Genomic DNA, 15731 nt, shown 5'->3' on the forward strand with positions numbered 1-15731 from the left:
CTTTTAGATAATTAGGGGGGCGACCACCCCTCCTGCACCTCCTCCCCACTCCGCCTCTGTTTGCACACATATGGTAGTCGCCCCAAGAGAGTTTACAACAGGCTCTAGAAAGACCACTCCTCCAGCTTTCACTGTGACTGTGTTGCAGGTTCTGTGCAGGCCTGGCATTTTTTTAACAGATCCAAAAGCGCCCGCACAACATTTGCTTTTGTCATGCCATTTTTGCATATGCGGTGATCTAAAGCCCACAGCACAGTAGAAATATTTGTGTTTGGTAGAGCTACAGCATGTTTTTCATGGAAAAGAAAAGACTTCCGTGGAAAGCTGCACAAGGGAACACTGCCTTGTCCTGTGAACCATTTATTGTTCTGTTTTCTTCGTTTCTGGTGCATGAAGTCATATGCAAAGTTCAAATTTAGGCATATTCACAAGATACTGTGCCTTGTTATTATTATTCATTGTAGTGAATGTATTTTAATAATTCCCGTGAAGGGAATTATTAAAAGCCTATAAAATAAATGTGAGCCTATAAAATAAACGTTTGTCTTAGAATTCACTTTTTTCAACTTTTTGACATTGTTTTAAAATATTTTGCATGTGAGCTTAGGATGGGTATACAAGAGAACATATTACTCAGTTCTGCAGCTGGTACTATGATTGATAAAAAATGAGCTTGTCTCTTTATATCTATGCCAGTTATCAGTAATGCCCATGAAAATGTAGAAAGATTTAATGATAGCTGTATGGCTGTTTACTGAGGAAAGTGCTCAAGAGTGGAATTTAATAATGCTTTTGTTTTGTTTCAGGAGATGAACTTTCCTGCAATGCTTGAAAGGTTACTTAAGTTAGCGGTAAGTAGTCTGTTTTCCTGTGGCTTTTGATCTATCTGTAATGCACTAAGAGGCAACGGGTTTCTTGTATTTTGTTATTACCTTTAACATCTTGTCATTTTATGCTAGATCCTCCATAATTGTACCCTTTGTATTGTCATAATGATTGTGATTTGCTCTTCCTCCTTTTATCGCTACAATGGGCACGTGGTATGCAATATTATTTTATGCCAGTTTGTTTCTCTAATCACTTATTAGGGCAATTGTTAACAGTTAGGGAACTTTGCTACCCACATCGAGGAAGTCTGCTGAGCGTGTCGCTGAAGCTAAGTTTTTGTTGAACATTTAAAATAAGTTTTTTTCAGTAAACTCTTTTCAGATATTAAAGCTATCTAGCTCTCTTTGACTAGTCTACATATTTTTAAAGCTGTGAAATGAAGTTCTTGATATCATAGTTGTCTTTCATGCATCCTGTTGGTTTTATTTACAACAGACCACTCAATACTTTCGTGACCTTTTGCATACAACCACCCGCTGAGGTAGTCCAATGGATATATGATAGCCACCCATTAAAATGGAACACAAGAAAACCTCCGCCCCCTGCGATATGGCAACTTTTTTCCCACTTTTTCAATCATTAAAAAGAGGAGTACATGTAGAAGCACTGATGCACCCATCTCTTTCCAACAAGCATTACGCAGGTGCTCATGGGTAGAAATACTAATTTCTTCAACATATTGTTGTATACGGGTAGCTGACAGCTTCATTGCTAAAATGTTCACTCCGACTCAGGTAAAAGTGTGTAGTATCATTTTATTGTCTGTTTTTTTCCCTGAGACTGAGGCGAATTTTGGTCCAGGTATGTACAGAGCAAACAACTTTCGAGATATAACTGCAAAGTGTCAGAGGTGCATGACTGGCACAATAGGGACACAGAAATATTGGGTCAACTATTTTTTTTTTAATCTGCTGACATGTACAACAGACAAGCAACATTCACTACTTATATCGACGATCTGAGAGCATCCCTCAGACGATGCACCGCCAGCTACTGGAGAACATTGCAGAGTTTGCAATTGCAGTTTGTCCTACACTGGGTGCGAGTCAGCATTGATGAAGTTATCTCTATGTTTAATGGGAAGCCACAATGTGTGTAAATTGCAGTGTGAAGCAAATACTGGAACCTAGGCCAAAGTTGCATCTTTTCAAAGAAAAGGGAACTGTTTTTGTGCATGTGCGATGCTCTGCCAACTGAGCTGTGGCTGCGTCCATACCTCAGTAGAGCATTACTCGTATTGCTAAGGTTGTTGGTTCAGTCCCCATCGGTGGCAAGTTGTTTTTTCACCCACTTTATTTCATCTTTCCATTATCTCATAATTGCTACACTTCAATTAAAATGTGTGAATAACCCCCCAAATTATTTTTTTGGCTTCATTATCTGCTGTATTCATACAGTTGCATTTAACAAAAAATGGGACCCTTCATCCATTCCCTTGTTTTAAAGGCCATGCCTTTATGTTTGTCAAATGAGATCCAACATGGTAATCGAGTGGTTATGACATTGCACTGCTGAAGTCGAGTTCGTGGTTTCAATCCTGCCTATAACAGCAGTGTTTCTATGAAGTCAAAGTTAAAAAATTCCTGTGTGCTTATGTTTAGGCACACACTGGAAACACGAGGGGGTTGGCCGAAGTTAATAAAGTGTACCTGACCACGACATGCCTCATAATCATATATTATTTTTATAGCTTGTAAAACCCCACAATTTAATCAATCTATTAACTCTCATACTGTTAAAAGCTGTATGGGAGACAGCTTGGAATAAAGAGTAATAGTCTTTGCACTGAATAAATTTATACTCCTTAATCTGAAACTCATTATCTGAAAGTCATTACATCAATAGGTACAAAACCATTGTGTTAGTGGAGCTTTAGCACTAGTCTATGGTTGTCATTATGTCCTCTTGCTTCTCTCTGTGTTAAATTTATTGCATCATTTGCTGACTTACTTTACCTTTTGTGTTTTTCTGGTGAATTAAAACGAATCTACTGATAGATGGGCAACAATGGCACATATTCTTTAACATGTTTTATGCTAACCTTCACCAAAAGTTTGCCCCATGTATATTCGTCATGCAGTCATCTTTATGCATATTTTGTTGAATTTCCACAATATGGCACTACTTTGCCCCGTTAAAAAAATGAGACATGCCTGCTGTAAGTGCAAGTATTCGCACATACTGGACTAGGGTGACCACCTTCATAAAAGCGAAATGCGTGACACGCCGGCCGGGGGGGATTGACAAAGTACGATGAGAAATTGAGTATAATAATTTAGCTTTAAACTTTTAGCATGAAATTTTCTCACAATATTTTGTCATCTCTGATACAGGCCTGGGACATAGAGTAACTTATGCAAGTTGAAGGCCAAATACTGTAGACTCTCAGTAAACGGAAATCTCTTAGACTGAACTGCTGCTTAAATAGAACAACTGCCTTTGATATGATTTTTTTTCGTACATGGATTCTGCACCCCTGTTTGTCTCTCAACAAACGGAACTCCTTTTAAATGGAACATATTTTCCCAGTCCCTTTAGATTCCATTTAATGAGAGTCTAAGGTACTTATCTGTATAAGGAAAACTATTTTATACATCACTGTAATATGTTCCGGCATTAAACAAAGTTATTACTTTGTTAGATAAAAAAAATTTGGCAACTCAAAAAAGAGTCGCTCAGAGAACAGCTGTGGCTTAGTTTTCAAACGTTACTAATTGCATGCATGCGCAGCCTGGGAAGTATTCAACGCTTCTTGTTTTATTTTCTTGAAGTCATTCATCACAAGCTGACTTTTTCAGAAGCTTGAACAGCTTGGAGTGTTCACAGCTCACACATCCACAAACAGGGTGGCCACATGCTGCTGAACTCAAGGCGCTGCTGAACATTAATAATAAATGTGAAATATGGGACATTTTTGAAGATTTTCATATCTCTTGTGGGACCCGCGACAACATCCTTCAATGCGGGACAGTCCTGCAAGTCGTAGGACAGATGGTCACCCTATACCAGACATGGACTATGAACCACATATGAACTGTACCTCTTGCAATTGGGGAGCTGAACAAATCCCCAGTTGGGGTAGAGCAAAAATGTCTGCCAAAGGTATTTCCAAGCCATACCACAAGCGGGAAAGAATCCAACAGGCTTACAGATTGAATGCATCCTCTCACCAACATGATGCTGCGCACAAATCTAATCAGCCAGAGTGCTACTAATTCATACACCTGTGTCATTTGCAGCAGTGAAGTGCAAGCTTGCAAGCAATTTATAGACAGCCACATCAACTTTGCTTGTATGGTATACGAATATCACTGTGCTTTCTGGCTAGTTTAATTTCACAGGTGTACATTTTCTACAGTATAGTGTCTCCATGAGACGTGTGCCAGTCACGAGCTAATTGGGGACTTTCACATGTGTGCCTATTGTTGTGAATCCTTGGTCATTGCTAGGACTCCTGTGATGTCTAGTCTCAGTGGCTTCACAATAGCAATACACACTGTGCACATTTAGGGACTCGTTTATTTCTTATTTTATTTTTAAAAAATTGCCCTAAAGGCCCTTGGAGAGGGTAGTATTACATAAGGGAAGGGGTCAGTATAAACATGATGCGACATCATTATTATAGCAGACAGTAAGCATAATAGGTAAAGAAATGCTGGGTTTTCAGATGTTTAAAGGGACCGACAACTGGACAGAACGTGTTATTAGATCTTGGTAGAAATGAAAAAACTGCAAAACATAGTGACAGGTTCCAGAATCCTTTTCATGTTGTGAGTAGGATTTATATTTTTAAATCGTGTTTAAAAGTAACAAAAAACCGGTATGTCACGTAGCTTATCAGAAGAGCCTTGAAGCTGGATTATGGAGTCGATCGCTTTGCGGTACGTAGTCGCATAGTCTGGTGCTGTTATGCGCGCCATAATTGGTCCTGAAAATTAGAGTATGTATATTATAATTTATCCCCGCTCTATTATGTGCTGCTTACCAGGTAAAAGGAGTTGCACTGTGAGAAGCAGCACTGCCTTCGCAGTAGCCAGTGGAACATGTCGAGCCACGGTGCATGTGCGTGAAGTGCACGCATGCGCAGCAAACTGCCACGCTTGAACACAAACCGCTCTTGCGCTCACTGTTTGCAGCATGTGTTGTCGTTTGTGTATACAACTTCCTATTCGCCGCAGATAGAAAAATTCAGATTACATATGTTTTATGGCGTTTTCCCCGTTACCATTCCGCGATTGGACACTCTCACTGGTAAGCTTTCCGTTGCACTAAAGAAAATAGGCTCCATAAAAATTGCTTGTCTGTCCCTTTAAGGTGCCATGGCAGAGGCAACACACATCTTTGGCCTCTGCTTCACATCGACGGCACCTCCAGACTGACCCACCTAGAGTTAATCAACAGTCATTTTTTCCTGTCTTCTCCTCTCTTCCATTTACTTCCAATTTTCCTGACGGCGTGTAGTTATCCAACCTTGGGTTATGGCAGCAATGCATGACTGGCGTCCGCATGTGTTCAACCTAGCAGCGTCCCTTTGTTAATCTTGGTTGTGCGTGGCTACTATCGCCGCCAAATTTTACAAGCTTTATATGGCAAGCACTTTCCCCTCACTACCTGATCGCTTCCTAGCTGAAAATGTGGTGCACCAATTAAATATTAACTTTTTTTTTATGAAACAGGAGCAGTCTTTTTTAAGTGTGCTCAGAAAATTGTGCTCAGTTTCATGCTTTTTATTATAAAAATGAATGAAGCCATTATATTCACAAACTCTTTAAGTGTCGTAAAAGCATTAAAGTCACTTAAAATGCAGAAAAATCCTGCAATTGTGTCACTGCATTCACTCTTGTGTACTACTTATGCATCGAAGCAATGTCTTATGTTATGCAGGGTGCTTATTGAGCGCAGAGACATCGCAAGCAACATACTGTAACATGAAATGCCCATGCCCATTGTTACGAAAGCTGGAAATCGCTCTGTACCTGTTTCTGCCTTTTACAGGAAGTCATTTTTAAGCAAAGAGCTTAGGAGTTATTGGCAGCAATTCTGGGATGCTACAGTGTCAAATAAGCTTCATTTAGTTAAGCAATATTTGGGAAATTGGCCCAACAACAAAAGTAAGGTAAACTGAAGTAACACTCTGTTGACTTAGAATAGGTCATACATATGACACACATTCCTACCTCTTGACCCATAGTGAGCCCCCTGCCTGTCCTAAATGTGGCGAGCCATTGACCGTCCTACATGTTTTAATGAAAGGTCAATAGGTGAAGCCCCAAAGAAAAAAGCGCTTGCCATTAGCATAGAGGTCATATTCCACTCCATCCAGCATTGTTCCTGTCTGATGAATTTTTATTTATATGAAATCAATTAAGTTTTTTTTTAATGATGTCAACACAATGCACATTACTAGTCAGATAATCATAGTACGACCTCCCCTGAGAGGCCAATGTTATGATGGCAGCATTTTGAAAACCACATGCTCCAGGCCAGGGGTTTCTCCAAGAATTGAAATTGGGTGGGGGGGGGGGGGGTATAAATTTTTGTGGGGGGGAGCACGAACTGGGAGGCATATAGAGTTAAATTCAGACATACATTTTTAATGGCGCAATAGCAATAAAGAGCTCGTTTCGCAGAAATTCCGATGTCGGTGTCGGCGTCGTAGGTTGTGAGCAAAAAATCAGCGTTGTCCATGAGCGATAATTCGAGATAGATGCAAATAAAAAATAAAAAATTTCCGGTTTCAAGTGGGAATCGAACCCAGGACATCTGCATGGCAAGCAGGTGTTCTACCACAGAGCCACGCCCGTGCTCGAAATCGCTTCAAAAAAATCACTATATGAATGTTATGTAGTGCGTGGAGTATCACAAACACGTGCAATATCGTGTGGCAGAAACGTAGAATCATACAAGGCATCAAAACATGTGACATGCGCGGTTGTTTTAAAGGCCCACCAATTACACAGCACACAGGCATAATTAATTATCATTGTCAACAACAGCCTCAACAATGTGTGCAGCTGTGCAGGTGCACGTGTTGCTTTACGGATGCATAGTTGGTAGCTTGCCAACTTGCAAAAAGCAGAGTTCTGTCGTAGTGGCCACTTAGCAACTGTACTTGCAGTAGGCATTCTAGGATAGTTTGAAAGGGCCAATTTACAGACACAGACAATCCTTTCCTTAATTGTGGCATGATTTAGGTGTCCACCGAGAAGCAAAGCCAGGCTAGCGATTGAGAAGGCGATGCGAACAGGGTTGGATTATGCTATCGCGTTCTACTCTTGAAGGCGAAGCTCAAGCGTCCTCAAAGTTTTTTAGATGCAAAGCATGTTATGGGGGAGTTCAATCCGGTGGTGGTGGTTGTGGTGTGCGGCGTGACCACCCTTACTGCGCATGTGCAAATCCTCTCCACTCCCCCTCTCCACTACCCATCTCAAATGCGGGCTCGACATGCTGAAACGCTGCTTCGCATTGCGTCATGGTCCCCTTTAGCGGGAGATGATGTGATTTTTTGTATTCTTTATTGTGATGAAGTACCGCATGCAGGGAGCATTATGCATTATGTATACCTTTATTTAGCAACTTCACAAAACAAGAGACGGACTTCTAGCTCACGTGTACTAGACAGGTCACCCATGCTCTCTTTTTAGCCTACGTAGGTTGTGACCCCGTTAAGCCCTTACTGCACTATGCGTTTGTGTTTTTTAGATGCGAAGCAGCTTTTGCTCGGGGCTGTGTTCGGCTGCGGTGGCAGCGTACACGCTCCACTGCGCATGCGCCTACTTTCTCTCCCACCCTTCTCCTTTATGCATGTGTTCGGTCGCCTTCTCTCCTCTCCTCCCCCGCGCTGCAGCCGCTGCGCAGCCTCTCCTCCCACATGATGCAGCCATGCCGCAGCCAAATACAGCCTGTAACCCACTCTCTCCTCTCCTTCCCCCATTTCATGTGTATATAAGCACGTGCGCTCGGTCGGCTTCCATCGTTCTCGCTTCACTCCCGTTCAGACGAGTTGTAACGTGAACGTCGGCGCCACTCGTTCACTCGACACTAACTGAAAGCAACGCACAAACACAACATGATGATAACACAAACACTAAATACAAACCTCACACACTAACGGAAACGCCGAGTGAACGTAACGGAAACTTGGTGTGTGGCCCCAATGCTGCTTCGCATTCCCTCATATGGTTCCCTTGAGTGGGAGATGGTGTAATTCTTTTTCTCATATTGAAGTTTCAGAATTTGTGAAATTCGTCTAGTCTTCTGCATATGTGCTAATTTTACATTTCCCAAATGCATTCTTCAAGCTTTCAGTGTACATGTCGCAAACACCACCTTACATGTCACGAACACACCCGAAGCAGTGTTCGTAAGCATTCAATATTTTGCCAAGATCACTTCGCTAGTTTCCACTTTGTTCTGTCAGCGCTGCATAATTACACAACTATGATTACGTGTTCACTGCGTGCACAGGCGCACTTGGTAAGGTCCATACAAAAGCACTCACTTAATGCGACGTATACGTGTACGTACGCCGAAAATATCGACACTACTGCTGGTGCTGGAAGCACGGCTGCTGTGTTGAGAAATGGTAAAATTTTATCTCTGGAGGGCACTTTGCCTAAGTATCTGAGCATCCACCAATGTAGCAAATCATGCAAAGCACAACGAAAAGTTTACAATGGCATGCACATCGCTCCATGCTGCCACTAGACAATTAACGCGCCACATGTTTCTGTTTGGTGTCGCCACGTGGCAACACCACCTTGCTGCATGCTTCTCACACTTGCGCCTTGACCTTGGCCCTGACACCTTGAAGCCTGGGCAGTTGTAGTTTTTGCTGTACTTTCTTTTGTGTTGGACAAGCAAGCCATGGACAATGTGTTCTATCGTGTACATATGATCTCCTTTCGGCGCTGTTACACAAAATTTTCCGTCTAAAAACCAAAGAAATGAAGTTATTGTGAATTAGTGCCTTCAAAAAAAAGAAAAGGAGGTGTAACCCCCCTTCCTTGAGAGGTTAGGAAAATCGCTGCTCTAGGCCATGGCCATGGCTAGGCAGTAGTGGTCATGGCTAGGCAGTATAGTGCTATTAACACTCAAACATTTTATCTAATCACCCTATTTTGATGCCTTCTTTGTTGATAGCCCTCCTCAGTTTACATTGCCATACTTTTAGTAAATGTATATTTACTCGGGGCCTTTTCAGAGACTATGTTGAAGGTCCCTTTACAGCCACATCACATCTGTGCATTGCCATTAGTCTTCATTGCTGATTCACCTTTATTGCCATTGGCACTCTTTGTCCGCATCTGGACCTTGTGCAAGTGACACCAAACTATCATCATAAGACTTGTGTAAGGGCTGCACTTTCTTCTTGATCTTGATGAGGTGCGGCCCTTACATGGGACGGGGCCATTTGGAATAATTTTTCTGTCTACGAATATGAAATGCACTGTAATCTGCTTTATTCTTATAGCTGTAATCACACCACCACCACCAAAATGAATGTTATCCTTTTCATAATGAATTGATTTACACTGAAACCTCGTTATAACAAAGTCACATCTGCCACGAAAATAACTTCGTTATATCCGAAAATTCGTTATAAACGTGTATTTGTAACACTGTAGCTATGACAAGACTATTCTTCATTTACTTTGTTATAACCGATAATTCGTTATATCCGTGTTCGTTATATCGAGGTTTGAGTGTATTCATTTATGCACACTGCGCAATTGACTTCACGTCTTTGGTGTTGCTGCTACTGCTTACGCTCAGATTGCCAGTACATTCATGAGTAAAGTTCTCCTCCATGCCACCAATAGTGCTGGGGATCCCGCAGTTCGTCAGGTGGAATATGTAGTTTTTCAAAATACATCAGTTGGAACTTGTTCTTTGAATATTGTTCTTGGTTATATTTTATTTGTCCGATTTTGATCTGCCAGTGTAGGGGTATAGCCCTTACACAAGTCTATGGCATGTTTCCTAATGTTGAACAAACCTCTTAGTCGACACAAAAAGTCCCAGGGACGTCCAAAAAAAAAAAGCTACACTTCCTACATTTTTGTAAAGACGTCCACTGGACTCTCAAGAGATGTTCCATTCGACAAGATAAAAATTAGTGCACTGTCACAGACATACTTGAGCTGTGGGAATTGGAATCGCCATGCAAACATGTTCCAGGTTCTGCCACATGTTAATATGCATGGCAAGCAGTGGCAGCTTGATTATTTTTTTTGCCACAGTTGTTAATTGACATTGTGTATCATGGACAGTTTCAATGAAATAAGCCAAAGGCATTAGAATTTGCACAGAGGCCCTGCTTGACACACGTGCCTGGAATGTGCGTGGCTAATAAAGTTTGTTTTATGTCTCAAGCCTGGAATGGAATGACCATCTTACGTGGTGATAAGATCTACGAAAGACCCAGCATGCACCTCGGTGTATTTCGCTGTTTCACTTGGGGGGTTGCCTGGATTTGTGTGGAACATTTCATGGACATCCTCAGGAGACCTCAGTATCCTTTCAAGGATATCCATCCAACACACATATCCTGGGGATATGTGTGTTGTCTGAGCTACCAGTGCTTCTTAGAATACACTTTTCACTTTCATGTTATGACCAATACCTGTGAAAGAGGAATCAACCAATGGGTGTATATTTTTATCTTTGGCACTCCTTCATAAATTTATTTGTTCATTTAACCATCAACATGCCATTTATATGTGTTACATCAAAAGACAGAGCATACGAATAGAGGCATGTGGAAAGCATTTATTAATGGCTATGCTACCTAATTTAGTATTCCACTACGAGATGCACAAGACATTTTGGTACCGTGAAACATAGTTTGGGTTACTTGGGTGTTAGATGCATGTAGATGACCTTCAATTTCAATAAACTGGTTCTTGTTCTGTGTTTGGGGTGTTCTAGTAGGTAACCTGTTGCACACACACATGTACACACATAGAGTGTGTGTGTTGCCTGGCCAAATGCCAAAATATTCCTGTAGTTATATTTATATGCATATAAAAGAACTCTGTGCAGCCAAAATTAATCCGGAGTCCCACACTATGGCATGCCTCATAAACATATTGTGGTTTTGGTGCTTAAAACCTCAACCATTTATTTGTCTTTACTCGCAGCTCTTTCTTTTATTCCTCTCGTTTTCTTTTCAAGCTGACTTTATCAATCACGGTGGCTTACTTTGACACATTTACAGTAATATTTTCCTTCTCCTTCACAGGTTCCTAACATACTAATTTGGTTACTTGCATTCTATTGGTTCTTCCATTCAACACTGAACACATTTGCTGAGCTCCTGCGCTTCGCAGACAGGGAGTTCTACAAGGACTGGTGGTGAGGCTACTTCTCAAAGCTCCAAATAGTTGTTTTTATAAACATATGTGCTCTGCCCACAATTATAGTGTTTTTGTGTTAACATACTTATTTAACTTTTAATGCTGTGTGCAGGAAATTATTAAATTCAGACATACCTTACTGTTTTAAATGTAAAGTGGTCTGTGCAGTTCACTTTTGTTGCAGTTATGGTAATGTAGCTTTCATTTTATTTACTTTGGGTTAAAGAGAAAGTAGTGTCTCGTGCTCCTGTTTGTGTTGTGTTCGACAAAACTCTGGTGCGATGTCCTATGATAAGGATATCAGCTATAAATGTGCTAATTAGTAAAGTAGCTTGCATAGTAATTGAAGGTAAGAAGAAACTGTTGATGAAAATGAAAAAAAAAAACCAAAGGTACCAGCTTTTTCACAATTTCAATGGCACATCCAGGCAGCCTTATTCTTTCTGCAGCAACCAACCTAATTGTACCTGGAGCTGCAAAGTAATAGACTATGTTTGAAGTTAAACAATAGCATAAGCCATGCCCTGCCTCTTCCTCACTTCCCTATATTTCTTCCTTTTAATATATATGCTTGTTTACATATCACAAGTATTTCAGAGAAGGCAAGTGGCTAGTTTTCTACTCATAACACCATGACAAAAATAGTTATCGCAGTTCTATAAATTGCACCTGAAGGGGAGTTACAAGCAGACAGTCTTGCTGTATTACTCATGGCTGTAAGCTACATTGTCTGCATTGTGGAATAAGCTCAAAAAACACAGGGACACAGCTCGGCTTTCCCTACTACTTCATTGTCTGTTAATAACTGACTTTTCCAAAACCTATGTGTTTACAAGGTGCTACTGCTACTATTGCTATTAAAATAATAGGGGCACTTCAGGCAAATTTTTGCCCTTGTTCTGGCCATGGCCTTCTGTATAAGGTCCAGGTTTGGATGGGAGGAAAAGCATGCGATGGTGAGGAAAATGGTGGCTCGATGTGCACCATCTCCTCATGTGCCTATAGTGCTGAAGGTTGCTTAATCTAAAATTTCAGAGACGTGCAAGCAAGAGGCAACACCAAGCAAATGTTTACTGCAATTTATACAGCCTATAAAACCACGAAGTTTACTTTGTGTAGCTGTCTGCTAATTTATCACTGTCGGTACTATGCCTTTTTTTGTGTGTGTTTAACACACTGAGATCTGAACTTTTTGGAACTGCAACATCTGTTTTAGTTGCACGTTTATGTATGAAGCTGTAAAGTTGCTGTTTAGCTTTTTTGAAAATTCGTAATTTTTGTGGATTACTATAATTTTAGGATCTGAAATCGGAATTGTTATACGAAACACCTTTAGAACTCTAAAGTGCAAAATGTATTGTTTGTGTGGGCTGTCGACTATAGCTAATGGAAGGCATGTCTGTGCATTAGTTTCACTTAACTAGAATGAAATTGAGTGAAAGGGCGCCACATCTAAAGCTCTTTCTTATGTTTTTCTTGTGCTGCATTTTAAAATGATTTTAAAAAATAACTTTCTTTTCCTGTACACGATTTTTCCAAGACTTGTTATTCTTCCAGTGTCCAAGTACATATGTACCTCTTTATTTCGTCAGGAATGCAGACACTGTGCAGTATTTTTGGCAAAACTGGAACATTCCAGTGCACAGATGGTGTTTGCGTCACCTCTACAAACCCTTGGTTGCTGCTGGCATGTCAAAAGCCCGAGCTTGCGTAATGGTGTTTCTCCTGTCAGCGTTCTTTCATGAGGTATGGGATCATGTTTTATGAGGTAAAATTGTAATGCAGTTGCTGTGAAAAGCCGTGACATGAATCTGCAGCATGATATGTAGTTTCCAACTAGGTTCAGACACTAATTGACTAAGTCTATTGAATAAATTGAAGATCAAGTAGAAAACAATTCCAAAGAGGTTCCATATGCATGCATATTCAGAATGGGATGTGAAATTGATGTACAACCAATTTCTAAATGGTCAGTGTAAGGTCCTTCAGTAAGGAGTTCCAGCAGGCTAGTTGGTTCATAGCTTTGAGACATTAAACTGCGTGAAAAGACAAGGACACAAGTAACAAACATACAGAACACCACGAGCAGTTGGCAGATGTCCTGGTCTTTTCACGGAGTTTAATAACATCTAAAAGCAGTGTAAGGAAAACTCAAAATGAGGAAAATGCATTATTTGCTCACTGCCTTCATAATTAATACTCTTTCTATGGTGGCGGACACCTTAACATGACTACAGACATCAATTGCAGCAGCAATTAAAGAAATCAAGTCAATTAACTTTTTAATTACTGTACATAGGCATTCGGATCAAATGGGAGGATTCGAGCCCTTCCTGTGAAGAGCCCAATATTGCTGCTATGAGATTTCGAAAAAGTGGATGCTAATCTGAATAATTTCGCCAGCGAAACCAAAATGTGGTAGAGTGCAACTGTGGTATTCTTCCAATATGTCCAGAATGAGCAAGAGTTGTTACCTCACCATCGATCAATTTTGCTTCAAGGGTGCGGGCTGTGCTTGCGATTATAGCACATATGGCGCACATACGTTAACGAATGCCTAAAAACCAACACCACTGCAATCGTTGTCATATGCAGTGATGTCATTGTGGTCGTCTGCTAGTCGTGCTCATCTGCGCTTCGGTTTAAGTTTTCCCGGTGAAATTTGTCAAATTTCATTACTCTGCAATAATTACCAGAGGCCACTTTCTTGAAATCTTAAAGCAGCAATGGGCTCTTCGCAGGAATGACTTCAATTTCTCCCATTTCACAAGACCGCCTGTCTCCACTAATTATAAAGCTAATTAGTTTAGTTACGTTGATTACTTTAATTAATTAGCTAATTAATTTAATTGATAGTGCCACTCTAGAACCTGTAGCATTTCAACCAGTCATTATTTAGCATGTCAAAGGTGCACTAACCATCACTATCAATGTTTAATATATTGAGTGGAACCAGCCATGATTTAGCGGATATTGTCGTGCTGCTAAGCTCAGGGGTGCGGGCTCGGTTCCCAGCCATGACAGCCGCATTTGGGGGGGTGGGGGGAGGTGAAATGCAAGAACACCTGTGTACCTCGATATAGGTGCACATTAGAGAACGCCAGGTCGTTGAAGTTATTCCAGAGCCCCTCATTACAGTGTGCCTCATAATCATACCCTGGTTCTGGCATGTAAAACCTCATAAATATTAATAATGATTATCATATTGGGTGGAACTGTTTCCACCTTTTGAACCTCTGTTTAAACATATTTCAGCTATTATTTACAGAAAGGTGTTAAAACAGAACTAATGAGTTCTCTGCTATTTTCTGAAACATGGCTATGCTTAGGCTTTCTTAAAATTGTGGTAGTATTGCTAAACAAACGTGACTTGCCATCTCAATCATTTCATTATCCCAGAGGCTTTCCATACATCCACATCTACATGCCTTGTCAGATTTTCACTTTGGCTTCCTTACACAGTCTAAAGATGTTGATAAAATTAAAAATTCTATGGTTTTTACATACCAATGACCATGATATAATTATAAGGTACGCTGTAGTGGGGGACTCGAGATTAATTCTGACTACCTGGGGTTCTTTAACATGAACCTAACTCTAAGTACTTGTATTTTTGCGTTCTGTTGTCAATGAGATACGGCTGCTGTAGTCAGTATAATCAAACCCACATTCTCAAGATCAGCAGTGCAACACATCAGCCAGAAATTAAGTTACCATAGTAGGTATTAAAGGCCGACTTCAGCGATTTTTTGACAATGCTAAAGTAATGGTGCTTCTATGTCCTTCATACGCTCCTGTCACGGTCCCGATAGCAGAAATACTGAGCAAATTGGAAAATAATTTTAAATAAGCAAGAAAGCGCAACACCAAAACCGAAATCCAGCCGAGCAGTACTGTTTTCGCATGACATGTAAGCTGGTAAAAACCAGATATCATGCAATGCATGCCGGTCCTGCTAGCGCAGACTATGAACGCTGCAAAAGCTGCAAAGAGCAGATGCTCAGTGGAAAAGTGACCATGCTGCACCAGCTGTACCATGTCTGTGACTGACTGCACCACATGCACAAGCTTCTCGGAGCTGTCAATGACAGCTGCAATTCAGACGCAATTGGAGGCCAACTAGGAGAGTCATTTCTCTTTGATGAAGTAGAACACACTTATTTACGTTATGTGCTTGCCTAGTTGTGCATAATGCCGCCAGATGGCACCATCTGTCCAGGCTGCCCAAGTTTGTGGCTACCGCGATCGGATGATGTACTAATGCTAAGAAATTTGCAGACAAGCTAAAACATTTTAATAATGTTATGGGAAGAGGGCATAAGTTTGTGGATAGCGGCATTTGACATGAACTCGATAGGATCGATGAAATTTAATATAAGCCAAGTACGAGCCACCTTTCTCACGATGCACAGCCTACCGTATACAGATAGACCCGGTCACAGTGGATCCGGTATACATTACGGAAAGTGTTTCAGTACGGTATAG

At 40.9% G+C, this 15731-nt stretch overlaps 1 protein-coding gene across 4 annotated transcripts in view; it reads left to right on the plus strand.

Annotated features, from left to right (window-relative positions):
* The window catches only part of LOC119403260 (diacylglycerol O-acyltransferase 1), a 165161-nt gene that overhangs the window by 133947 nt on the left and 15483 nt on the right, over nucleotides 1–15731 (plus strand). For all 4 annotated transcript variants that reach the window (XR_007417002.1, XM_037670214.2, XM_037670221.2 and 1 more), the window contains 3 exons: nucleotides 807–851; nucleotides 11132–11244; nucleotides 12839–12992. Coding sequence is in view for 3 of the 4 variants with exons in the window: in XM_037670214.2 (XP_037526142.1) it covers nucleotides 807–851; nucleotides 11132–11244; nucleotides 12839–12992 (312 nt within the window). In the remaining variant the exon portion in view is untranslated. The remainder of the gene's footprint in view (nucleotides 1–806; nucleotides 852–11131; nucleotides 11245–12838; nucleotides 12993–15731) is intronic.

Source organism: Rhipicephalus sanguineus, chromosome 1, assembly GCF_013339695.2.
Source record: "Rhipicephalus sanguineus isolate Rsan-2018 chromosome 1, BIME_Rsan_1.4, whole genome shotgun sequence".
Classification (NCBI taxonomy): domain Eukaryota; kingdom Metazoa; phylum Arthropoda; class Arachnida; order Ixodida; family Ixodidae; genus Rhipicephalus; species Rhipicephalus sanguineus.